The sequence below is a fragment of the Eurosta solidaginis genome, chromosome 5, assembly GCF_040869045.1.
Source record: "Eurosta solidaginis isolate ZX-2024a chromosome 5, ASM4086904v1, whole genome shotgun sequence".
Classification (NCBI taxonomy): Eukaryota; Metazoa; Arthropoda; class Insecta; order Diptera; family Tephritidae; genus Eurosta; species Eurosta solidaginis.
In genome coordinates, this window is record NC_090323.1 from 114693713 (window position 1) to 114719864 (window position 26152).

At 39.7% G+C, this 26152-nt stretch overlaps 1 protein-coding gene across 1 annotated transcript in view; it reads left to right on the forward strand.

The window, feature by feature from the left end:
- The window catches only part of LOC137254259 (leucine-rich repeat-containing protein 15-like), a 1016997-nt gene that overhangs the window by 586515 nt on the left and 404330 nt on the right, over positions 1-26152 (forward strand). Inside the window, exon 6 of the mRNA XM_067791948.1 lies at positions 13-272. Coding sequence (XP_067648049.1) covers positions 13-272 — 260 coding nt within the window. The remainder of the gene's footprint in view (positions 1-12; positions 273-26152) is intronic.

The window sequence follows — 26152 nt, forward strand, 5'->3', positions numbered from 1 at the left end:
TAATGATGGCAGATGGGCGAACATTCATTTTCTGGACTTAGTAACTTACGTGAGCTGTTATTGGGGCAGAACCATCTGTCTGATTTACCGGATAACATGTTTATCAATATTAACTCTTTAATAAGCCTCAACTTATTTTCCAATAATCTCACTTCAATCGAGTCAAATGATTTTCGAGGACTTACAAACTTGAAAAATCTCATGCTTAATAACAATGTACTCAGCAAAATTGAGGGAGATGCGTTCACATCAATGAAAAATCTGGAAAAGATGTAAGTAATTGTATTAAGGATTATTCTTAGAGTAAAATCGATGGTAGATTTTTGAGCAGAAGCTGAACCGAACCTTCGGTCTTTGCATTTTCTGAATGTCTATTTTAAATTCGATATCTCGAGTTGTGCTTATCGAATAAGTATCGCGTTTTTTTTGCTTCTAATTAAACGAACTTACAAAAATAAACACGAAAAAAATAATTTTTTATTTTAGAAAATTTTTATTTAAAAAAATTTATAATCCCTACGTAAAACACGTCTTTTGTCCAACTCAAAACGATTGAAGAAATATAGGTTGTTCTTTTATTTTAAAGCAAATCCAATTTACAAAACGAGCGGGTTTTTATTTGAATGAAATTTTTATTTCAAAGGGTTTGCGGCATAACCGAAAAATACAATTTTATCTTTAAATAGAGTTAGTACACGACTTGATCTCTGTAGATGCTAATCTTTCCAGATTATTCCAATTTATTCGACATTTAGTTCATAATATCGACATTTCTCAACCAAACAACTGCATTTTTCTCGGCATAACCGAACAAGTCATTGTTTTCCAGCAATTAAAAAAATAATTATATTCTTATTTTTGCACCGTAAGCAATGATATTATAAATGAAAAAGTCATTCAAGTTTGCAACTTTTGACACACGCTTAATAAACTTTAAATACAGAGCTTAACAAACAATTTCAGAGCTCAAGAATAAAAATTTGAAGGCAAAAAAGATGTGATATGGCGGTGGAAATGTGATGATTTTTGGCCTACTTGGTTGCCTCTGGAGTTGGCAAAATAATTTTCTTTGATGGCATAATGGACAAAAATTTGTATTTAACCTTACGAAAAGACAATTTGTTGCAAATTGCCTCTAATTTAGGTGTACGTGATCGATTTTGCAATAACCAAGACAAATACCTTTAACACATATCCGGGATTGTGCAGGCATGGGTAATATGGAACTGTCCACACCTTATGAATCCACTTTCACAATCTCTCGCCTTAAATGCACTTCAAAATGTGTGGTTAATTTTGGAATCGGGAACACGGCAAAGGCAGATTAATAAGATTAGCGATTTAAAAGCTACTCTTGTCGAAGAAAGGCATAAGATACCATGCCAAGCCGCTCAAAAGCTAATTGCATCCATAGAAAATCATCTTGAAGATATTTAACAAAAAGGTGGTCATACGAGGTACTAAACTAAATACTAAACTAATTTTTTCTAAGGCAGGGCGCAGTGCACGAAATAAGCTGTGACCTTAGTTTTTGAGATAATTTTAGTTTTTATTAAATAATTAGCACAAACGTGTGAACAATGAAAATTAAGTATTTGTTAAAATAAAAGCATATTTTGTTAAAATTGTGTATTTGAATTTTTTTGACACCGTCACTAGATTCCTTTCTATATAACTCAACATCTTTGCTCTGTAGCTGCACGAAATAAGTTGAGAGCCACTGTATGTAAGCGATTTTTTCAGCTATACGGGAAGCCACCAACAACGCATATTTATCAGTGACCCCCAATTTCAATAGATAACACATTTGCATTTCTAGCAACTCAAGAAACAATTGTCACATTTGTTTTGCTTGGCCTGTCATTCATATTTGGCACAACTCAGAGCAACATTCATTTATTAGGAGCCTAAAAATGTTGGGACTTTCTTGCGTGTATTGTAACGCTGATTGTGTAACAAAAAATTAAGAATTTTTTCAGATATAATTTGGAATATTTCATCACATTTCTATGTCCGCTGTAAAGAAAAAGCGTTTTCTAAGAAGCTATCAGGAGGAGGAAGACTTCAGTCGCTGGTTGGAATATATGCCGGACGATCCATTTAAAGCATTTCGTAAGGGTTGCAAATCATCTTTTCAACTCTCCCTGGGACTCCCGTTTTTATATAAAAAAGACTGTTCTCACCTCTCTTCACAGTTAATATGTATGTTTCTATTCCATTAATTTAAGTATTGCACTCAGCTTATGTTATCGCTTTAGATCTCCGCGTTTGACAAACCTCTGACCATCAATAACTAGAGAAAAAGAAAAATTAAAGGGTTAACCTGGTGCGCTGCCACAACGTCCGAGAAAAGAAATAAGTGGGGAATTTCATGCGACTATTTTTTTAAGACTAGTACACCCAGCAGACGTTGTTCTTCCCCAACCTTGGTCTATCTGCATATCTCTTAAAAAGTTTTTAACTCTTACCTCACCCCCACCAAGTTCAAGTCCCAGTCCCAATTCCAGTCCCAGTTTCAGTCCTAGTTACAGTTCTAGTTCCAGTCTCAATCCCACTTCCAGTCGGTCCCTGGTCCATTTCCTGAAAAAAAAAAATTCCTAAATACCAACCTAGGCAAAGATCTACCAATATACCAAATTTTAAGCAAATAAAACGATTAATAGAATTTGTTTGAATAGATCGGTCCCTGGTCACTTACAGAAAAAAATGAATATTAATTCTTAATCTAGGCAAGAGCTACCTACATATATACCAAATTTCAAGCAAATCGAACTATGAACAGAACTTATTCGCATATATCGGTCCCTGACCCGAGGTGTCGTGAATACGAATCTAGAAAAAGGGCTACCTATATACGCAATTTCAGGCAAATCGAACGAATCCCCGCTCCACTTTCCGGAAAAAAGTTTCGTAAATACTAATCTAGATCTACCTATATACTAAATTCCAGGCAAATCGAACCGTGAATAAAAATCATTCGAATTGATCATCCTCGTACTACAAGGAATATTCTAAAAAAATAAATAAATCGGTCCAACTGATCTCGAGTTTTGCGTTTAGCGGCGACTCATTTTTATATTATGGACTAACAGACCCGGCAGACTTTGTTCTACCTTAACTTTGATCTATGTGCATAATTTTTAGGAAGTTTTTATTCTTAATCTCCTTCCCCCTGTCTCCCCATTTTCTCTATCCTTTTATTCACTAATCTCTCTGCTTTCTCTCCTTCGGGGCCTCTTTCTCCCTTCCGCTCTTCCCACTCTTATTTTATCTCTACCTCCCTCTCCTTACTCCTCCGCTCCATCTATATCTATCTGTATATTTAACTCGATCTGTTTCTTAGTTTTTTTTCTTTCTTTCCTTTCCTTTCCTCTTCTTTACTTCCCTTTCTTTTCTTTCCTTTCAGAAAATCTCACTGAACACCTTTGCAACTATTTTGATAAATGTACGCGATAATTTATTTACGAAAAATATTGATCACTTGTAATCATTTCGTTCCGGCTATTTATTTCATTTTTAAAAAATAACACTTATGTGATGATAAAATTAATTCGCTTTAAGCACAGCTTACACAAATTACGAACAAATTTCAATAAGAAAATTCGTGAAAAACACATCTAGGGCTGCCATGAAAAAATAAAAAAAATTAACACTCAGTCATAAATATATTGGAGAATTAAGTCTCCTTAGTGCACAGCCATTAGCATATATGTACATTAGACTGGACATATTTTGTATAAAACAAGTTTTTAAAAAGCGGCACCGCCCACTCAAATTATTCCTTTGTATATAGGTAACTACCAGATCCGGCAGGGGTGTTCTACCCTAAATTTGGTCTATCTGCATACATTTCAAACAGCCTTTTCCGTCTAACTCTGCCCCCCCCTCACTTTTTCTTAATCCGTTTATTCACTCCACCCTCCGCCTTTTCGCTTCATCTATCTCTATCTTCGTCTCACTCTATCTCTTTCTCAGTCCCCTTCCCTCTTTTCTCTTCTCTCAAGTTTTCCCCATTCTTCTTCGTCCCTTATTGCCAGACAAATCGAATAAGACGTATGTAAATAGTTATGTGGGTATTATTAATTCATGTCTTTATTTCGGCTTCGCATGCATATTTATCAGTTTTGCCAGGTTGATGCCTCTAATTTTAATATCACAATGAAAATTAGTTTAGAGCTCTCAGCAACAGCTTCCATTTGATATCCATATTACACACACATTCTAGGGGTATCTTGGTCCAGGTTTTCGCCTATATCTTGAGACCCTAGTCACCCAGCGGTATAGAAATTACTCTGTACTAAAGCACTCATCAACAACTTAAATTTGATATCCATAATGTAAAAACACATCCTACTGTTACCCTGATCCACGTTTTGGCCTCAATCTCGAGACCCTAGTCACCAATAGGTATGAAAACTACCCTGTACTAAAGCACTCATCAACAGCTTTCACTTGTTATCCATATTCTATAAACACATTCTAGAGGTACCCGCGTCCACGTTTTTGCTTATATCTCGAAACCCTATTTACCCGCGGGGGTACGAAAAATACCCCGTATCAAAGTACTCATAAACAGCTTCCATTTGATATCCATATTGTACAAACATATCCCAGGATTACTCAGGTCCACGTTTTGATCTCAAGACCCTAGCCAGAACGATATACAAATTATCCTATGTCTGTCTCCTGGTTCTAACCTACCCCTCCACCAATTTTCAGCTGAATATGGTCATCCGTTCTTTCCTCTTCAATCACTCTTTATCTATTAATAAAAGCACATGAAAATCCGTTGCGTATGTTTAAAGGTTTAAGCATTCAAAGGGACATAGGGACAGAAAAAGCGACTTTGTTTCATACTATGTAGTGATGTACATCCATACATACCTTTAAACCTACGCCCGAAGTTAAATAACACAGCAATGCTATTTATGTACGTATGTATGTGTCGCATCATGCCTCACTCAAAAGCAAGTAGTGCGCACAGATCACAGCGAACAACCACACACACACATTTTTTGGTAAAAATGTTACTTTTGATTAAACAATTTGGCTGATATAAGAAAGGAATCAAGTATTTTTTTGATGCATATCGAAGGTAAATATTTCAAAGTTTTACTGAAATGTAGAATTTCTTAATCCATCCATCCTTTTATGAGTTATAGCTGTGTAAACAAAAATTTTATGATTTTTTACAAAATTTTGGCAATTTTCCACCTTCAAACTATATTAACTGTACCATCTCACGTAGCTAAGCTTTCAAATGTAAAAAACCTTTTTAAAATCGGAGCATTCTGTGTGAAGTTATGTGCGTACATGGCATTTAGCGACTTTATTTTATAAGATTTACTAGCAGACCCGTCAGACGTTGTTCTTCCCGAAATTTGGTATATCTGCATACATTTTAATAAGCTTTTTCTCTCTAACTCTGCCCTCCCCTCTTCACTTCTTCTTAAGCATTTTATTCGCTCCTCCCTCCGTCTTTTTCGCTTCATCTATCTCTATTTACGTCTCACTATATCTCTTTCTCAGTCTCCTTATCCTTCCCTCTTTTCTCTTCTCTCAAGTTTTTCCCATTCTTCGCCAGTCCCAGAGGGTGGTATGTATTTTGTTCCAGTACCATTCCGAGTTCCAGTCCCACTCCGGGTCTCAGTCCCAATCCTAGTCCTAATCTCATTCCCAGCCCGTATCTGGTCTACTTCCCCGAAAAAAGGATTGTAAATACTAATATAGGCAAATTTATATAGGTACCAAATTTCAGGCAAATCGAATAGGACGTATGTAAATAGGTATGTGGGTATTATCAATTCATGCTTTTTTTCGGCTTCGCATGCATATTTATCAGTTTTGCCAGGTTGATGCGACTAAATCGAATATCGCAATGAAAATTACTTTAAAGCTCTGAGCAAAAGCTTTCATTACACACACATTCTAGGGGTATCCGGGTCTACGTTTTGGCCTATATTTCGAGATCCTAGTCACCCAGCGGTATAAATTAATCTGTACTAAAGCGCACATCAACAGCTTCAATTTGATACCCATAATGTAAAAACACATCCTAGTGTTACCCTGGTCCACTTGTTGGCCTATATCTCGAGACCCTAGTCACCTATAGGTATGAAAACTACCCTGCACTAAAGCACTCATCAATAGCTTCAATTTGATAGCCATAATGTAAAAACACATCCTAGTGTTACCCTGACCCACGTTTTGGCCTATATCTCGAGACCCTAGTCACAAATAGATATGAAGATTACGCTGTACTAAAGCACTCATCAACAGCTCTCATTTGTTATCCTTCTTGTATAAACACTTTCTAGGGGTATCCGGGTCCACGTTTTGGCCTCAATCTCGAGACCCTAGTCACCAATAGGTATGAATACTACCCTGTACTAAAGCACTCATCAACAGCTTTAATTTGTTATCCATATTCTATAAACACATTCTAGGGGTACCCGGGTCCACATTTTGGCCTATATCTAGAGACCCTAGTCACCCACCGGTACGAAAAATACCCACATTGTACAAACATATCCCAGGATTACCCAGGTCACGTTTTGATCTCAAGACCCTATCCAGAACGAGATAAAAAGTATTCTATGCCTGTCTCCTGGTTCTAAGCTACCCCTCCACCAATTCTCAGCCAAATCTGTTCATCCGTTCTTGAGTTATAAATAGTGTAACTAACACCACTTTCTCTTATATATGTATATACATCACATTAGAAACTTCAAAAATAACAGTATTTCTCCACTATTTAATGGATGTTATACAATCTACAAACTTCAATCATTCTATCTATTAAAAAAAAACGCATGAAAATCCGTTGCGTAGTTTTAAAGGTCTAAGCATTCAAAGGGACTGGGACAGAAAAAGCGACTTTGTTTTATAATATCCCTACAAAAATCGCGAGTACTCCATGCATGCATGTTTGGAGTACTCGCTATGGACCAACCGAGTGCTCCAAAATTAACCACAATTCATACAAAAAATATGGTCCAATTAACCCTCAAACCAGCAAACTTTAAATAATGACCGGAAACGGTTGGGAATTTTTTTCTAGCTTAATTAGGACATAACAAACTTAATTCCGTCAACAAAAAGTCAATATGTCGTTTCGTTTGTCTGCCAGGTGAGAAATAAGAAACAGTGCCTCCAGGCACTCTTGTCGGTTAGAGCAAACAAATTAACACTTACAATTTTTAGTAAGGAACAATGTTTTTATTGAAATAAGTTTTAATAAACAATGAATAATAACACAAATAGATTATTTCTTTGTATGATATTCCCCGAAACAATTTTTCGTGACGGAGCAGCATAAATGTAAATCACGTACTTCGCAGACACATTGAGTTTGGGAGTTTTTACAAAGTTTACACCATTTTTTACCACCTTTTTTCTCAAGCCATTTCGGAAGATGTGTATTACCGTTGAAGCGAACATCACAAACAGGATATGTGCTTTTCTGCCTACACTCAGAGAATCAGGTAAAGTAGTTGGTTGGCTTGTTGAAGATGGACGACCCGCCGAACGCTATTGATTGTAGCTCACAAGATCAGCAGCGATTTGTTCTCTGAATTCAGGCAGCTGTAAAATCTTTTCTCCTTCGTCAGAAATATTACTGGAGTCATTTATCTTCTCTATATTTATTCGCTTATAAAGAAGGTAAGCGTTCGTTGCAGCCATATCAATAAAATGATAAAAATGGCAAGCCATTACATCACGTGTCTTGGCTCTCACATGATATCGTCCCATCAAACCATCCATTAAGTCGACGCCTCCCACATGGCTGTTGTATTCCCTAATAATTGTGGACAATCGACTTCAATGTTTTGCTTCTTCTTCCTGTCATATCGTTTGCTCATTCGGATTGCTTCGATCGAATGGCTCAACTCCTACAAAGGTCGAAGCCAGCCTGACCGCTTTATTGTCCTTCCACAGAACAGTACTAATATCGATTCCATATGCAGAGCCCACGTACTCTGTTGAAAACCCACGCTCTTCCTTTGCTATAGCACTGTCCGGTGGCAATTTGCAATTTGGGATGCGATTCACTCGAATTGTGAAATTGATTTAATGTCTGATAAAATAAATATAAAGCAAGATCGCCATGAGCAAAGATGGGGGAGATATACTTACTTCCAACAAAACCACCATTGGTTGGCACTACGGCTGGACCGGTGCCTTCGGGTCTTGGTAACGGCGAACGAGCTCTCTTTCCTTGAATTGGAGTTGACGTCAATGCCGTGTAGGTTGCTGTAATCGCATCTGTTGATGGAATGTCACCGTCATCGGCAGTAGCAGTATCTCTGACTGTAGATGTTGTAAGTGAGTAATTGGCTACCTCGTTGAAAAAATTTGCACACGTATCCATACCTCGAAGGCATTGGATATCAAGTGTTCGTCCTCTGGACTTATTTCCTCTGGCTCGTGGTTCAGAGAACCAGAGTCTATTCCACTGTTTGAATCTTCTTCATCACTTGTCACTACCCATTCCATGATTTCATGGATTTCTTCGTCCGATAACTTCGAAAATTTTACACGCGACATCGTACAGCGGTTTAAAAAGAGTATATTTGTATTCACTTTATGAAAACAAGTTATGAAATAAAAGTAAAACCGACTATATAGAGAACTTTTTAATAAAATCAATGTGTAGAAAAGTTCGCGCTGAACGACAACAGTGCCCTGAGGCACCCTTTAGTTTTTGCACTGCCGGGCAGAAAATTCCACTTATTTTAAAACTTTAGATATTAAATCAGCAAGTTAATGAGCACAGCTTAACGAAAAAAATTATCAAGCTCCGCGCACTTCTCAAAAATAAAAAGTTTTGATATTGAAAATAATAAATTTCTTTATCCAAAAAAACGATCGTTTTCTCCACCTGTTCGCACAAAACTGAGTATAGAAGACAAACCGTCCACCCGATTTTATTTTAATTTGAGAAAGAAATTTCACTAGAAATATGGGGGAGAGAGTTAAGTTCATTTTCTTAAGAAAAAATATTTTTTTCACACGGAAATCTTGATATTTGTGATGCATGCCCTGAGGCACTCTTACTGGTTAGAGGGTTAACATTGCGATGTCCTAGGACGGGACCATATCGAGCCATTACGCCCAAAATAATGTATCCCACACCATAATCGATTTTTCTTTTGTTATCGAAATCGATAGTTCAACATCATTTGCATCATCTGTCAAAATTTCATGGCTGTAGATTAAACCGTTATGATTTTATAACAAAAACAATTTTAATGTAAATGCATATGGTGACTTGCTTACATTTTCTTTGAACGCTTGTGTGGGATACAATTAAATTCTCTTTTAAAATAAATGAAACACAAGGAAAAAAAATAAAAAAAACACAATTTTTTGAGACTTTAATTAAAGATAAAGCTTTAAAACAATATGTCGAAGGTATGAATTTGTTTTTTTTTTTGCAAAATATGTTTTTGTTTTCAATTATTGGATATTTTTACAGCCCTCCCTGGTACCGTATAGCGATTCAGATGAATCTTTCGTTGATTTAAATGGTTTGGACAGTTTAAAAGAAGTCGAGGAGGAAACGTATGTTTGGAAAAGGGGCTACAGAAAGCAAAAGAGAATACCTAAAAGGCTGCAAAGAGATAAGAAAAAAAAATACGCGTGTTTTGCCCAACCCGTGCTTAAAGAAAAAATGTCCAAATTCGTGTTATGATAAAATTTCTGAAGATGAAAGAGTAAGAATAAGTGAACATTTTTGGGGAATCGGCAACAAAATTAGATAGAAATCTTGGCTGTCTTCTTGTGTTAAACAAGTCGATATTAAAAGGCGATGTGGAGAAAGTGACAGAAAAAAGTGCAGCTTTAATTATTTTATCAATATCAATGATAGCAGTTTTAAAGTTTGTCAACAATTTTTATTGAAAACATTGAACATTTCACAAACGATTTTAATATCCGTAATAAAAAATAGAAGTTCGTATAAAACTTGCCTTGAAAATATAAAAAAGCCTACTGCACACAACAAGTCTGAGGAAGCAAGTAAAATCCTTTATAGAACAATTACCAGCGGTTCCTTCACATTATTGCAGGAATAAAGGTACAAAATTATATCTACCTCAAGAATTTCGAAACATAAAAACTGTATATCAGCATTATGTAGAACATTTGAAAACTATTAATAAAGTAAATAGTCAGTTATCGTCAAGAGTATTCCGTAATATTTTTAGAAACAGTTTCAATTTAGGCTTTCTTTTACCTAAAAAAGATAAATGTACAATAATTTAGACACAGAATCCAAAAAGCAATTGCATTCATCAGAAGAGCATCAAATTCATCTAAAGAACAAAGAGAAATGTAAGCAAATATTTTTGGAGGACCAAAAGCTATGCAAAGAGAATCCGGCTTATTTATGTACAAGTTTCGACTTGCAAAAGTTCTTAAATACTCCCTATGGAAAAAGTGTTACTTTGTTCTATTCTAGAAAATATTCATTCTACAATGAAAGTTTTTATGAGAGTGGTACAAGAGATGGGTTTTGTTTTTTATGGGGAGAAAAGGATGGTAAACGAGGGTGTAATGAAATTTGCACAACTGTTTTCCAATACCTTAAGTTAGTCGATGAAAGAAAAACCCAGTCGATAGTCCATCTTTATTGTGATAGCTGCGCAGGACAGAACAAAAACAGAGCTATGCTTTCACCATTAACCTATTTTTTTGAAAATTCTAATTTTGTGACTAATATAAAAATCACATACTTGTTGCCTGGACACACCATGATGCCTGTTGATTCGATACATAGTACAATTGAATCGTTTATTCGGAATAGGACTATTTGGGCTCTAAGTGAGTGGTACACCATAATATCAAATGCAAGAACTTACTTACTTACTTAATTGGCGCTTAACCGTCTAAACGGTTATGGCCGAAAATACATGTAAGGCGCGATAACCTCCGAAGAGATCTAAGGCCGAGCTTCTCTTCCAATTTGCGTCGTGCTCCTCTTAATTTTCCCTACAAATTGGCCGGACGGGACCTTTATGTTTTATGCCGACTCCGAACGGCATCTGCAAGGCAGATGAGTTTTCACTGAGAGCTTTTCATGGCAGAAATACACCCGGAGCGCTTGCCAAACACTGCCGAGGGGCGACCCCGCTTAAAAAAATTGTCTTCTAATTGAAAAACCTTATTTCTAAAATTTTGATGTTGCTTTGCGCGGGAGTTGAACCCAGGGCATACTGTGTGATAGGCGGAGCACGCTACCATCACACCACGGTGGCCGCAAATGCAAGAACTAACCCAAGAAAATATAATTGTATTGAATTAACTGATGTGATTTTAAAGACTGGAAGACATTTTCACAGGCGTTACTTCCAAATTCAGTGAAAATTAAATTTACAAAATTACGCTCTGTTACATTGGAAAAAAATAATCCAAATATTACTCTTAAATATGGCTACTTTGATGAATCTGAAACCATAAATTATGATCTAGATTCAATTCCACGATCCAGACGAAACTCCAAAATAGTTTGTGAGGGACCTACTCAATTATATGATTATATATTAAACATTTCTTCTGCTAAATATAAGGATTTGAAAACGCTTTGCGATAGAAAAACTTTACCCGTAAAATTTAAACACGAGTATTTAAATTTAAAATGGGATGGATCTGTTAAAGATTTGCTACCTGAAACCGACCAGGAAGATAGTATTTAGCGTTCTTTATATATTTTTATCTATCGTTATTCAAGTTTACAAGATTTTAATATGAATAACATTACTTTGTTAACAGAAAACTTTAAATATATGAATTACATTATTTTATTTTTGTTTTTTCGAATGTACTAAGAAATGTATACATTTATTTTTTTTTTTAAATCAAATGTAATATAATTTTAAGGACTAAGTAAAAAATTAAATAAAACAAGTAAGGAAGGCTAAGTTCGGGTGTAACCGAACATTACATACTCAGTTGAGAGCTATGGAGACAAAATAAGGAAAATCACCATGTAGGAAAATGAACCTAGGGTAACCCTGGAATGTGGTTGTATAACATGTGTATCAAATGGAAGGTATTAAAGAGTATTTTAAGAGAGAGTAGGCCATAGTTCTTTGGATGGACGCCATTTAGGGATATCGCCATAAAGGTGGACCAGGGCTGACTCTAGAATGTGTTTGTACGATATGGGTATCAAATGAAAGGTGATAATGAGTATTTTAAAAGGGAATGGGCTTTAGTTCTATAGGTGAACGCCTTTTCGAGAAATCCCCATAAAGGTGGACCAGGGGTGACTCTAGAATATGTTTGTACGATATGGGTATCAAATGAAAGCTGTTAATGAGTATTTTGAAAAGGAGTGATCCTTAGTTCCCTAGGTGGACGCCGTTTCGAGATATCGCCATAAAGGTGGACCAGGGGTGTCTCTAGTTGTACGATATGGGAATCAAATGAAAGGTGTTACTGAGCATTTTAAGAGGGAGTGGGCATTAGGTCTATAGGTGGACGCCTTTTCGAAATGTCGCCATTAGGGTGGGCCAGGGGTGACTCTAGAATGTTTGTACGATATGGGTATCAAACGAAAGGTGTTACTGAGCATTTTAAGAGAGAGTGGGCATTAGGTCCATAGGTGGACGCCTTTTCGAGATATCGCCATTAGGGTGGGCCAGGGGTGACTCTAGAATGTGTTTGTACGATATGGGTATCAAATGAAAGGTGGTAATGAGTATTTTAAAAGGGAGTAATCCTTAGTTCTATAGGTGGACGCCTTTTCGAGATATCGCCACAAAGGTGGACCAAGGGTGACTCTAGAATGTTTGTACGATATGGGTATCAAACGAAAGTTGTTACTGAGCATTTTAAGAGGGAGTGGGCATTAGGTCTATAGGTGGACGCCTTTTCGAGATATCGCCATTAGGGTGGGCCAGGGGTGACTCTAGAATGTTTGTACGATATGGGTATCAAACGAAAGGTGTTACTGAGCATTTTAAGAGGGAGTAGGCATTAGGTCTATAGGTGGACGCCTTTTCGAGATATCGCCATTAGGGTGGGCCAGGGTGACTCTAGAATGTGTTTGTACGATATGGGTATCAAAGGAAAGGTGGTAATGAGTATTTTAAAAGGAAGTAATCCTCAGTTCTATAGGTGGACGCCTTTTCGAGATATCGCCATATAGGTGGACCAAGGGTGACTCTAGAATGTTTGTACGATATGGGTATCAAACGAAAGGTGTTACTGAGCATTTTAAGAGGGAGTGGACATTAGTTCTATAGGTGGACGCCTTTTCGAGATATCGCCATTAGGGTGAGCCAGGGGTGACTCTAGAATGTTTTTACGATATGGGTATCAAACGAAAGGTGTTACTGAGCATTTTAAGAGAGAGTGGGCATTAGGTCTATAGGTGCACGCCTTTTCGAGATATCGCCATTAGGGTGGGCCAGGGGTGACTCTAGAATGTGTTTGTACGATATGGATATCAAATTAAAGGTATTAATGAGGGTTTTAAAAGCGAGTGGCCCTTAGATGTATATGTGAAGGCGTTCTCGCGATATCGAACAAATGTGGACCAGGTGATCCAGAAAATCATCTGTCGGGTACTGCTAATTTATTTATATATTCAATACCACTAACAGTATTCCTGCCAAGATTCCAAGGGCTGTTGATTTCGCCTTGTAGAACTTTTTCATTTTCTTCTACTTAATATGGTAGGTGTCACACCCATTTTACAAAGTTTTTTCCAAAGTTATATTTTGCGTCAATAAACCAATCCAGTTACCATGTTTCATCCCTTCTTTCGTATTTGGTATAGAATTATGGAATTTTTTTCATTTTTCGTAATTTTCGATATCGATAAAGTGGGCGTGGTTATGGTCGGATTTCGGCCATTTTTTATACCAAGATAAAGTGAGTTCAGATAAGTACGTGGGCTAAGTTTAGTAAAGATATATCGGTTTTTGCTCAAGTTATTGTGTTAACGGCCGAGCGGAAGGACAGACGGTGGACTGTGTATAAAAACTGGGCGTGGCTTGCACCGATTTCGCCCATTTTCACAGAGAACAGTTACCGTCATAGAGTCTATGCTCCTACCAAATTTCAAAAGGATTGGTAAATTTTTGTTCGACTTATGGCATTAAAAGTATTCTAGACAAACTAAATGAAAATGGGCGGAGCCACGCCCATTTTGAAATTTTCTTTTATTTTTGTATTTTGTTGCATCATGTCATTACTGGAGTTGAATTTTGACTTAATTTACTTATATACAGTAAAGATATTAAATTTTTTGTTAAAATTTGAATTAAAAAAAATTTTTTTTTAAAAAGTGGGCGTGTTCTTCATCCAATTTTGCTAATTTTTATTTATCACATATATAGTAATAGTAGTAACGTTCCTGCCAAATTTCATCATGATATCTTCAACGACTGCCAAATTACAGCTTGCAAAACTTTTAAATTACCTTCTTGTAAAAGTGGGCGGTGCCACGCCCATTGTCCAAAATCTTACTAATTTTCTATTCTGCATCATAACGTCAACCCGCCTACCAAGTTTCATCGGTTTTTCGAAATTTTCGATATCGAAAAGTGGGCGTGGTTATAGTCCGATGTCGTTCATTTTAAATAGCGACCTGAGATGAGTGCTCAGGAACCTACATACCAAATTTCATCAAGATACCTCAAAATTTACTCAAGTTATCGTGTTAACGGACGGACGGACGGACATGGCTCAATCAAATTTTTTTTTGATCCTGATTATTTTGATATATGGAAGTCTATATCTATCTCGATTCCTTTATATATGTACAACCAACCGTTATCCAATCAAACGTAATATACTCTGTGAGCTCTGCTCAACTGAGTATAAAAACGGAAAGTCACTTCCTTAAAATAAATTTTTGTGTAACCCACACACTTTTTTAATAATAGGTTGCCAAAAGAAAGCAAAAAAATGTATCCCACAAAAACAACCGTTATGATGCAAATATCTATTTAAAATTATTAAAATTAAATGTATTACACAAAAAAATATTTACATTATAAATTTTAAAATAATGGCTTTATTCAAACTGATTTAATTAAAAAAAAACCTTCCCCTGTAAAATTTCGAGTTTGTGGGATACATTTTTTCGGCGGTTATGGCTCGATATACTCCAGCTCCGCATTACATCAGAGTAATCCATGGAGTACCCACAGTCCAATAAACATCGTGTAGTGATTACAATCGTTAAAAACGAGCAATGAACGGCTTACACCCTGCAAAAATCGTTGGACCATGTGGTCCACTGGAGTACTTATCATTCTACTCCACTGTAATGCAGCGATGGACCAACAACTCATGTTTCTACACGAACATGTTGTAAGCCGATCATTGCTCGTTTTTAACGACTGTAATCACTACACGATGTTTATTGGACTGTGGGTACTCCATGGATTACTCTGATGTAATGCGGAGCTGGAGTATATGGTCCGGTCCTAGGACATCGCAATGTTAATTGGACCATATTTTTTGTATGAATTGTGGTTAATTTTGGAGCACTCGCTTGGTGCATAGCGAGTACTCTATACATGCATGCATGGAGTACTCGGGATTTTTGCAGGGATATTGCCCTGCATGCATGTATGGAGTACTCGCTATGGGCCAACCGAGTACTCCAAAATTAACCACAATTCATAAAAAAAATATGGTCCAATTAACATTGCGATGTCCTAGGACCGGACCATATACTCCAGCTCCGCATTACATCAGAGTAATCCATGGAGTACCCACAGTCCAATAAACATCGTGTAGTGATTACAATCGTTAAAAACGAGCAATGATCGGCATACAATGTGTTCGTGTAGAAACATGAGTTGGTCCATTGCTGCATTACAGTGGAGTATAGTGGTAAGTACTCCAGTGGACCACATGATCCAACGATTTTTGCAGGGATGTTCGTGTAGAAATATGAGTTGGTCCATTGCTGCATTACAGTGGAGTACAATGGTAAGTACTCCAGTGGGCCACACGATTCAACGATTTTTGCAGGGATGTAGTGATAGTGATACATGCAAAAATACCAAAAAATAAAACTTTTTTGAAGAATTTTAAGGAAATGTTTAATATTTGTAACGAAAGATTATTTTTCAGTAGATGTATGCATTCTTAACCATATATATGTTGCATTAACAATTAACCATTTATGTTGCATAAATATGTATGTACATACCTATGTTAAGCTGTTATGATATGAAAATACATACACATGTACATTCATACATGCCTATAAACCTACGCCCGAAGTTAAATAACGCAGCGAATGCTATGTACGTATGTACGTATGTGTCGCATCATGCCTCACTCAAAAGCAATTAGCGCGCTAAGTTGAAACCGAACAATCACACACACGAATTTTTTTGTAAAAATGTTACTTTTGTTTAAAGAATTTGGCTGATATAAGAAAGGAATCAAGTATTTTTTTTTGATGCAAAACGAAGGTGGGGGGCAGAAATCCTCTACACTTATTTCCTGTACAAAGAGGAATATTTCTTATAAAAGACTCGAAATCATTAAATAAACACCCCTCTTTCGGTAATCGTTTATTTGGGAACCAGCATTAACGTAGGCAACAACATCAGCTCTGAAACCCGGCGAAGAATCACACTTGCCATTAAATGCTAATTTGGACTAGGTAGGCAATCGAAAAGTAAATTCATCTGTCATGCTCTACAATTCACTTTTCGTACCCGTCATGCTATATGGTGCAGAAGCATGAATCAGATGAAGCGGCTCTGGGAGTTTTCGAGAGAAAAGTTTTCCAAAGATTTACGGACCTCTACGCGTTGCGATGGCGAGCGCCGAAGAGGATTTAATTATGAGCTGTACGAGCTTTACGCAGACATCAACATAGTACAGCGAATTAAAACTCAGCGGCTACGCAGGCTAGGCCATGTTATGCGAATGACAGAAAATATTTTTATAGGAACCCTGCTAGGAGGTAGAGGGCGGCCCCACTCCGCTGGAAAGACCAGGTGGAAAACGAATTAAACGCCCCTGGTGTGACCGATTGGTGCCAGTTGGCGGAGCGAAGAAGCGATTGGCGCACCTAGTTGGGTGGATGTAACCGTTTAAATGGTTAAGCGCCAATTAAGTAGAAGTAAAGGGCTGTCGTACAGTTCATTTAGTTTCAGTTTTTTGAGATTACGTGTTGTCAAAAGGGTGGTGATTACTAAATGTATTTTTGCCGATTTTATTGGAAATATTCATATTTATAAAAAATAAGGATATAGACTTTCTTCATAATAGTTCAATTGTTCTTCCAATAATGGCTATCGAGGCGCAGTAAAATGAATGGCCGGAAAAGGAGGGGTAAAACACCCATTTCAAATATTTTATTTCTTAAATTTTTTGTTATAATGGTATTTTGAAAGTCAAATACGATTGATATTAATATATCTTTCGCAAAGATAATGCATTTTGCATTAGCCCATGATTATATATTTAAAAAAATGTTTATAAAATAGGGGTGGCCATTAACTAATGTGGGAAAAATATGTGTACTGAATTTTGACTTAATACGTCAATTGGTCTCCCAAAACGCTGCAAAATGCTTGATTGAAAAATGGGAAGCTCCACGCCTATTTCCAAAAATTTTAAGTAAAACAGCTTATTTGCAACCTTTTATAAGATTTGTCGGGCATTATTCTCGAACATTAAAAAAAAAATGGATTTGGGCATTTTCAATGGGAATGTGCCACGCCTTAAGCTGGTGTAATCTGCCCAGGAGTTGTGATATTCATTACTTACATACAAAGGAATAAATTGCGGGGACGGTACAGTCTTTTTGCGGAAAACAATTTTTTAAGACCACTCTAATGTACATACAAATATACCAAAAAATAGAACTTTTGTTTATAATTTGTAACGAAAGAATATTTTTCAATAGATGTATGCATCTTAAACATTTGTGTTGCATTAACTTGGCAACACACATAAATATGTACACACTTATGTCAAGCTAACATGAAATGAAAATACATACATACATCCAAACATACCTACATATAAACCTACGGCCAAAGTTAAATAAATATGTGTCGCGTCATGCCTCACTCAAAGCAATTTGCGCGCACATTTGATAGCGAACAACCACGCGCACAGCATTTTTTGGTAAAAAATGTTAATTTTGTTTAAACAATTTTGCTGATATAAGAAAGGAATCAAGTATTTTTTTTATGTAGAACGAAGATGAATATTTCAAGGTTTTATCGCAAAGAAGAAATATTCCAATCGATCCATTCGTTTTGTTTTTATAGCAGTGTAAATTAGTGGTTTTTAGACTTTTTTAGGCAATTTTTAGAATTTTTCTCTCCGTAAGAACAATCTTCGTATCTCAAGGAATATTCTCAAAAAATAATTAGCGAAATCGATTGAACCGTTCTCGAGATTCGCGCTTACTTCGCAATGCAGCGACTTATTTTTATATGGTAATTTTTTACGAGAGCATGACACTACAAATACGCGTCCAAAAATATGGAGAGGTATCAAACGAGGCGTCTTGACATCATTATTAATCCGAAGCCGGAAAAAAAATTTTAACTCGTTCAAAATATATCAACGAAAAACCGAAAAAAGACCCGCGTGTACCTCCGAAACTGGGGTGGTATCCATAATATTTTTGCGCAGAACACCTTTCTGCGTTGGCGGCCTTCGGCCGCGCTTATAAAAAATTACCCTGGGTGGGTCCAACATCGGTTTGGAGACCAAAATTATATCCGCACAAAACACTTATGTTCAAGTTTTTTTTGTGGGTACAACAACCACATGAAAATCGCCAACTTCAACTGCAAATATCTCCGGACAGAGATACAATTTTTCTTCTCCGCTGATTGCGAGGGAATTAGGCACCCGGGTCGTGGGGCGCGATCGCACTTGTGCAAGTTTGATTATAATTCAATAAAACAAGAGCATTTAATGTTTAAAATACACAATGGCAATTCAAAGGTTCAATACACTTGTGCAAGTTTGATTATAGTTCAAAAAAATAGAAAAGTTATTGGGATGCTAGGAAAAACTCACCTGTGGGATGGCTGCTGGCTCGTGAGCGTTCTAAACAGAAGTGAAAGAGTTTAAAACGAACAAGTAACGAAGGCTATGTTCGGGTGTAACCGAACATTACATACTCAGCTGAGAGCTTTGGAGACAAAATAAGGGAAAGTCACCATTTAGGAAAATGAACCCAGGGTAACCCTGGAATGTGTTTGTATGACATGGTTATCAAATGGAAGGTATTAAAGAGTATTTTAAAAGGGAGTGGGCCATAGTTCTATATGTGGACGGCATTTCGGGATATCGCCATAAAGGTGGACCAGGGGTGACTCTAGAATGTGTTTGTACGATATGGGTATCAAATGAAAGGTGGTTGGTTGGTTGGTTGGTTGGAGTGGCGAGTCACGATTGACTCCATTTAGCGCTCATGCGCCGTTTTGATACCACAAACTGGTGAGTTAACCAATGAAAGAGTGTTGTAAGAAGACTAATAAACATTTTCACGCGCCTCAGGGAAAACCCGTCCCCCTATATCCATCCCGTGGAGTTTATAAATTTGAGAAGCTTTCCCGGCCTAACATCCTTTAGTTCTACGGCTTTCGAAAAAGGGCTTTCCAAGAAACTTTATTCTGCTTTGACAGTGTGCTGGGCATTCGCACAGCAGATGCTCAACCGTCTCCTACGCGTCCGGACGCTTGCAGCTGCGACAGGAGGTATTGTGTTCCAGTCCCATCCGTGCCGCATGTACCCCAATTGTCCAATGCCCCGTGAGCACCGCAACTACTCCGGATATATCCCTTCTGTTCATCTTAAGGACAGCTGCCGATCGTTTTTCGTTATATGATGGCCACATGCTCTTGGAAAATCTACAGGTCCGCAGCCGATTCAACCTATTGTTGGCCTCACTCAACCAGTGCTGGGAGATGCGACCTCTGATGAGTCCCAAGGGTGCAAGGACCTCCTTCGCTCCTGAGACATGAAGAGCCGTTCTACGCCGTTCCCGCTCATCCGCCATCTCGTTAACCTGTATGTTTCGATGCCCCGGCACCCATATCATGGTAACGATCTACCTGCTCGCCAGAATCATGGCGCTCTCCCTACACTGCCCAACCAGGTTTAATGATATCGTCTCTGACCCGAGGGCCCCAAGGGCCGCCTGGCTATCGGAGAAAATGGCCACCCTGTTACCGTTACCATTGATATCCATTAACGCTTCACACGCCTCTTGGATAGCGAAAATATCAACTTCAAACACACTTGCGGAGTCGGAAGCTGCATACATAAGGACGTGGGCGGGACAGACTGAAATACTCCCGCTCTCACTCCGCAAACCATTTTAGAACCATCCGTGAAAACCGTGATGTCGAATCTCTGAGTGATCACCCCATCTTTCCAATGATTCCTTGTGGGGAAGAGAATTGTGTAGTTTGTGTCGAAGACTTTCCTTGGACATATGTAGTCCGTTTTTGACAAGATGCGGGAGCCTGGGTTACCTGGGATTTGGATATCGCTGATGGAAATCGGACTGGTGACTATCCGGACTGCTGATGATGTGCTGTTGCTGAGGTTGTTCTTGCTGTCGCTGTTCTTCTCTATTCCACCCGTAGTTAATAGCACCTCACAATTTAATCAGCGAATTGCTGCTTTTGTAATTCGAAAGCGCCTTTCTGTTGGATGACGATGAAGTTGGAATTTTAAGGCTGTACCCGGAATCGTTCGAAGATTTCATTTTTCTTTTCACATACCAATTTAAATTGTTGAAATACACAAGATATTTTATTGAAATTACAAACAAAACTTATCAATCTGATCATATAAACCGCAACAAACATTTGCACCCATTAATGAAACGAAATAACTAGATTTTCATGCGAATGGGAAATTGAGAAAACTGTATATGTATCATATTTACAAGATTTTCATCTCCAAAAACTATATCGAAAAACTATATTGAATTTGCACAAAGAAAATTTAGCAAGAAAACTGTGTTGAATTGGCAAGGATGACAATAATAATAAAATTTTCTAATAACCAAAAGGTGGTGATTTTTTGACAGGTGGCGATCATGCCGGATCGCCATCCTGTAACTGCGGCGAATTGAATTTGGTGGATTTGTGCGGTGCAGGCTGCCACACGTCCAAGAGGAGACCCAATGGGGAATTTAAAGCTAAATACGATACATTTATTTTGGGGATAATTTAATATAAAATAATTCAATGTATATATAATATAATTTAATGATTGAAGATAAGCTATAAGTAAATTTCCTAGATATACGTATAAAAAAGGGGGAGATGGGACGGGTGACAGCCTGCACCGCGTAAACATCCTGGCCCGCCTAGGCGTACTAAGCGCCTAAAGTGTGTTGCGGCTCGGTCAAAGCCCTAACTTAAAGAGGATTTTCCCGACTTTTTGTTTGTACGTTGAGATTCGCAGGTCGGTGGCGGTGCATCTTCTAGTGCGATTGGGCACGGTCGGGGCGCGTTGGTTGCGGCGAACGCTGGATGTTCTTGCAGCGGGTGGTGGTTTTGGTGGCTGGACGTTCCCACTGCTGCGATGGCGTGGCCTGTGGCTGCGCGATGAATGGCGTCGGCGCTTTGGTGGTTGCTCTGCATTGGGGGTTGGCGACTCCCGGTGTCTCGATGCAACAACGTATGGTGAGGGAGTTCACAGACGTGGCAGCGCTCGCTGGATGAACATGCGCGTGTGGCGTGTGACAGTGCCAAACAGTTTGTGCAATAATTGTGTACCCGTGCGACCAAGGCGCATTGTTGGGGCTGCACGGCAGCGAACACGTAGCTCATTGATAGTGCATGGGGCCGCATGCATAAACGGCATCGTCGGTAGTCGGGCAGGACTTCGTCACGTCGTTGGCGAGCTGTAGACACTGTCACCCGTGATGCTAGCGAGCGACGTTGTGTCGGGACTGGAGGGCGTTGGCCATCCATCTGAGGAAGATAGGATAAAATAAAGTTTAGTTACTCATGATGTTGGGAGTGGAGTGTTGGCAGGGTTAAACTTATTTGTGTAGATTTTACGATAGCACAGGAGGTTGGACTGTATTACATTCTGGGGATGCTACCGAGCCTTGAGGTCCTGATTCAAGTTCAGGGGTCGGTAGAAAACACAATTTTGTGATGGGTCTGGTGAGTACGTCGACTACTCGAATATGTCCATCTCTTACGAGATGGGTGTCTTCCACGCGTCCTAGTCGCCATTCGGTAGGGTGTAGGTTGTCTTCCTTAATGACTACGAGGTCGCTTTTTCGAGGTGGAGGTTGGGTTGTCTTCCATCGGTATCGCTTGTGCAGCTCCGTGAGATAATCATTCTTCCAGAGTTTGCTGAACTGATGATGTAAAACTTTCAACCGTTCCCAACGGTTAATCATAGAGAGGTGTTCATAGTTCGGTTCGGGGATGGAGAGCAGGGGCGCTCCTCGGAGGAAATGACCAGGTGTGAGGGCGGTGAGGTCCGCTGGGTCCTGAGAAAGGGGATGTGACGAGAATTGTGTACGGCCTCGATACGAATTAATAAAGTCGAGAATTCTTCAAAGGTGAAGCCCTGTGTTCCGGCGACTTTTTGAAAGGGGGTTTTAAAATTTTTGACAGCGGATTCCCATAACCCGCCCATGTGAGGGGCCCCGGGAGGTATAAACTTCCAATTAATTCCTTGTCGGGCGTACTTCCTTGAATGTTGTGCCGTTGTCACTCACCATTTGTTTCGGGTACCCTCGACGCCCTACAAACCGGACGAAGGCAGCGAGAAAACCCTTACTGGTGAGGTCCGAACACAATTCCAGATGGATCACCTTGGTGGTGAAGCAAACGAAAACGGCCACATAGCCTTTCATTAGCTTGGGAGACCGGAGCATAGAAGCCTTTATCTGAAACGGGCCAGCGAAGTATACACCAGTCATGGTTAAAGGGGGGGGGGGGGGGGGGGGGGGGAATCTACATCTTTCGGGGGGGGGGGGCAAGGCTGCCATTATTTGGGATCGCGTTTGTTATTTGTGAATGGTGCAGACTTTGCACTGGAAACCACATTTTTTTAACTAAGGTTTGAGTCGGGGGCTTGTTGCAGGAGGCGGATGTCCGCATGGAGGAAGGTCTCGTGCAGAAACCTTATATAGAGGGCAGTAAATCGAGCCTTTTCGGGGAGAATGGTGGGATGACACTCATTGTAGGTCATGTCGGCGTTTACTAATCGTCCGTTGGCACGGAGAATCCCGTTTGTGTCCAGGACGGGGTCAAGTGGCAGTAGGGAGCTTCGCTTTCCGATTGTTTTTGAATTTTTGAAGGAAGCTCTTTTGGAAGCGAAGAATCTCGACTGAGTCTAGCTCAGCAGACGGATTTTCGCGCGCATGACGTCGACGTAAGAGAGGCCGGGATCGTTAGGGGTACGATTGCCTCCTACAGCATTTCTAAGCCGAGTTATAAATTTCAACACGTACGCTGTTACGCGTAAGGCGCGGGGATAGGAGGAAAACCGTGCTAAGAAATCTTCTGACTTTTCCGCTGCATGCAGTGCTTCGACTCGGCGAAGTTCGGGGGGTATAATATTTCTGGCCGTTGGTGTTGGCCAGTCCTCGGGGGGTCGGGAAAGCCACTCTGGACCATTCCACCATAGCGATGAGTTAGCGAGATCGTCGGGGCTACATCCTCTGGTTCCAAGATCCGCGTGGTTGTCTTTGCTTCGCACATGTCGACAAGGGAAATTTAACACGAGGTCTATAATCTGCGCTGTTCGGTGGGAGACGTATGTTTTCCAAGAGTGGGGTTGCTTTTCCAGCGAGGCTAGCACGATTTCAGAATCGGACCACATAATTAATTTTTTTTGACTTAGGCCGAGATGGGTTTGGACTACTGCGACTAATTCTGCTAATAAGAGCGCTCCGCATAGCTCCAGGCGTGGCAGACTAATAGTTTGAGAGGAGCCACTTTGCCTTTGGACACAATAAGATGATAGTTGGCCTGAGTACCGACGGTACTTCTTAGGTAAAGAGTTGCGCAATAAGCCTTTTCTGAGGCGTCGCAGAATCCATGGAGCACAGCATATTGATCGGGCCCAAAATTCATCCATCGGGGTATCTGGATGGCTGAGATAGAGGGAAGATTTTGAAAGAACTGCGCCCATTTGGCTAGACGGATGGGTTTAACCTCATCATCCCATTCGGTCCCGTCTAACCACAATTCTTGCATGAGCATCTTCGCTTGGATCATTATGGGCGTCAGCCACCCTGCGGGATCGAAAAGTTTCGAAATGGAGGAGAGGATTTGCCACTTCGTGGCTGCAGTGGATGCCGGATTTGAGTCGACGGTATACGAGAATGTATCCGCTAGGGCGTTCCACTGGATGCCCAGGGTCTTGGCGGAGCTAGTCTTTTCGAACTCGAGAAAGCTGGTTTCAAGCAAATCCGTTTTCGGTATTTTTTGGAGGATGTCGGGATGGTTTGCAGTGATCTTTTTTTAGGGGGAAGCCGGCTGAATTTAGAGCGTCTATAGTCTCTGTTAGGGATTGCTCGGCTGATTGAAGATCATGACTGCCAGATAAAATATCGTCAACAAACGCCTCGGACTGTATTGGGGCTGCGTGTGGATGGGAATCGGCTATATCTTTCTCGTGTAGAGTGCGAATAGTCAGGAAAGGCCCCCAGTTAACACCGAAGGTGACCGTTTTTAACTTGTAGTCCTTTATTGGACTGTGTTCGGGGGTTCGAAATATTATCCGTTGGTAGTCTCGGTCATGGGGGTGCAAGAGAATTTGGCAGTATATTTTCTCGACATCGCAATTAAACACATATTTATATGTTCGCCATTTCAACAACATAAGTCGGAGATCGGGTTGGAGGGTTGGTCCGGTACATAAAACATCGTTAAGGGAGTGACCGGGACCCGACTTTTTAGAGGCGTTTAACACAACTCTGACTTTTGTTGTCTTCTTGTCTAGCCTTACGACTGCATGGTGATGGAGATAGAATGAGCAGTATTTACCTCGAGATTCTACTCCAGTGGGACTGCATTCTTCCATGTGGCCTAGGGACAGATATTCTTCGAGTACCTGGTCGTATTGCTGCTTGTGATCGCCCTTTTTTGAGAGGGTACGTTCCATACCGTGGAATTGTCGTAAAGCTGCAGTACGGGATTGGCCTAGGTCGATATCGTTCGGGAATGTTGGTTTGAAGGGGAGCCGAACCATATATCGACCATCATCCATGTGAGTGGTTGTGCTTTGATAAAAGTCTTCGCACATTTTATCTTCTGGGGTTTCCACTCGCACTCTGGGTATTTCTTCGATTTCCCAGAATTTCCTTAGCTGTTCATTCAGCTGGACATTCGTCACTTCCCACGCTTGAGAGGAGTGTGATCAGACCTTTTCGGGGGTTGGCCACTTATTACCCAGCCAAATATTGTGTTTTGGGCTAGCAGTGTGGGCGAGATCTTTTCTATGCCATTTAGCATGATTTGAGGGATGAGATCGCTGACTAACACCAGATCGATTTGGGAGGGGTTCTGAGAATTCTGGTCTGCTAGCTTGAGGTGTAACCATTTACGTATTTGGTCGTTACTTAGCCTGAGTGTAGGGAGTTACATAGTGAGCCGGGGTAGCACTATTGCCTGGGCCTTTATTTTTACCTTGTGGTCATTTGAGACTAGGGTCAGTAAGCACAACTTGTTGGAGGTTTGTACTACTCCGCCTCCCATGCCCGATATTTCAAATAGGGAGTGGGTATGTGGAAGGCCTAGCTTGATTTGAGCTTTTGAAGAGATGAAGCTCCGTTCTGACCCTTGATCCACTAAGGCTCTGAGCCTGAAGCAGTCCCCTCGGTGTTCTATCGATACTATCGCTGTAGGAAGGATGATTTGGCTATCATTTTCTGTATGAAACGATTGGATGTGGGCAGCGTTTGGGTTCTGGGTTGGTAACGTCCTGACTAGTTGCTACTTGGGATGCCGTTCTTCGAAGGCCATTGGTTTGATGAGATACTCCGGTGTCGTGAAGGGTGGAGTTGTGACGAACTTGGCAGTAGAGACACGTTCTTGTGCTTGTGCAGTCTTTTAAGAGGTGGGTTTGGGACAGACAGTTTCGCACAGATTGTTTTCTCTCACGAATTTTTTCCGTTCAGGGATTGACAGCTTCTTGTAACGCAAGCAGCTTT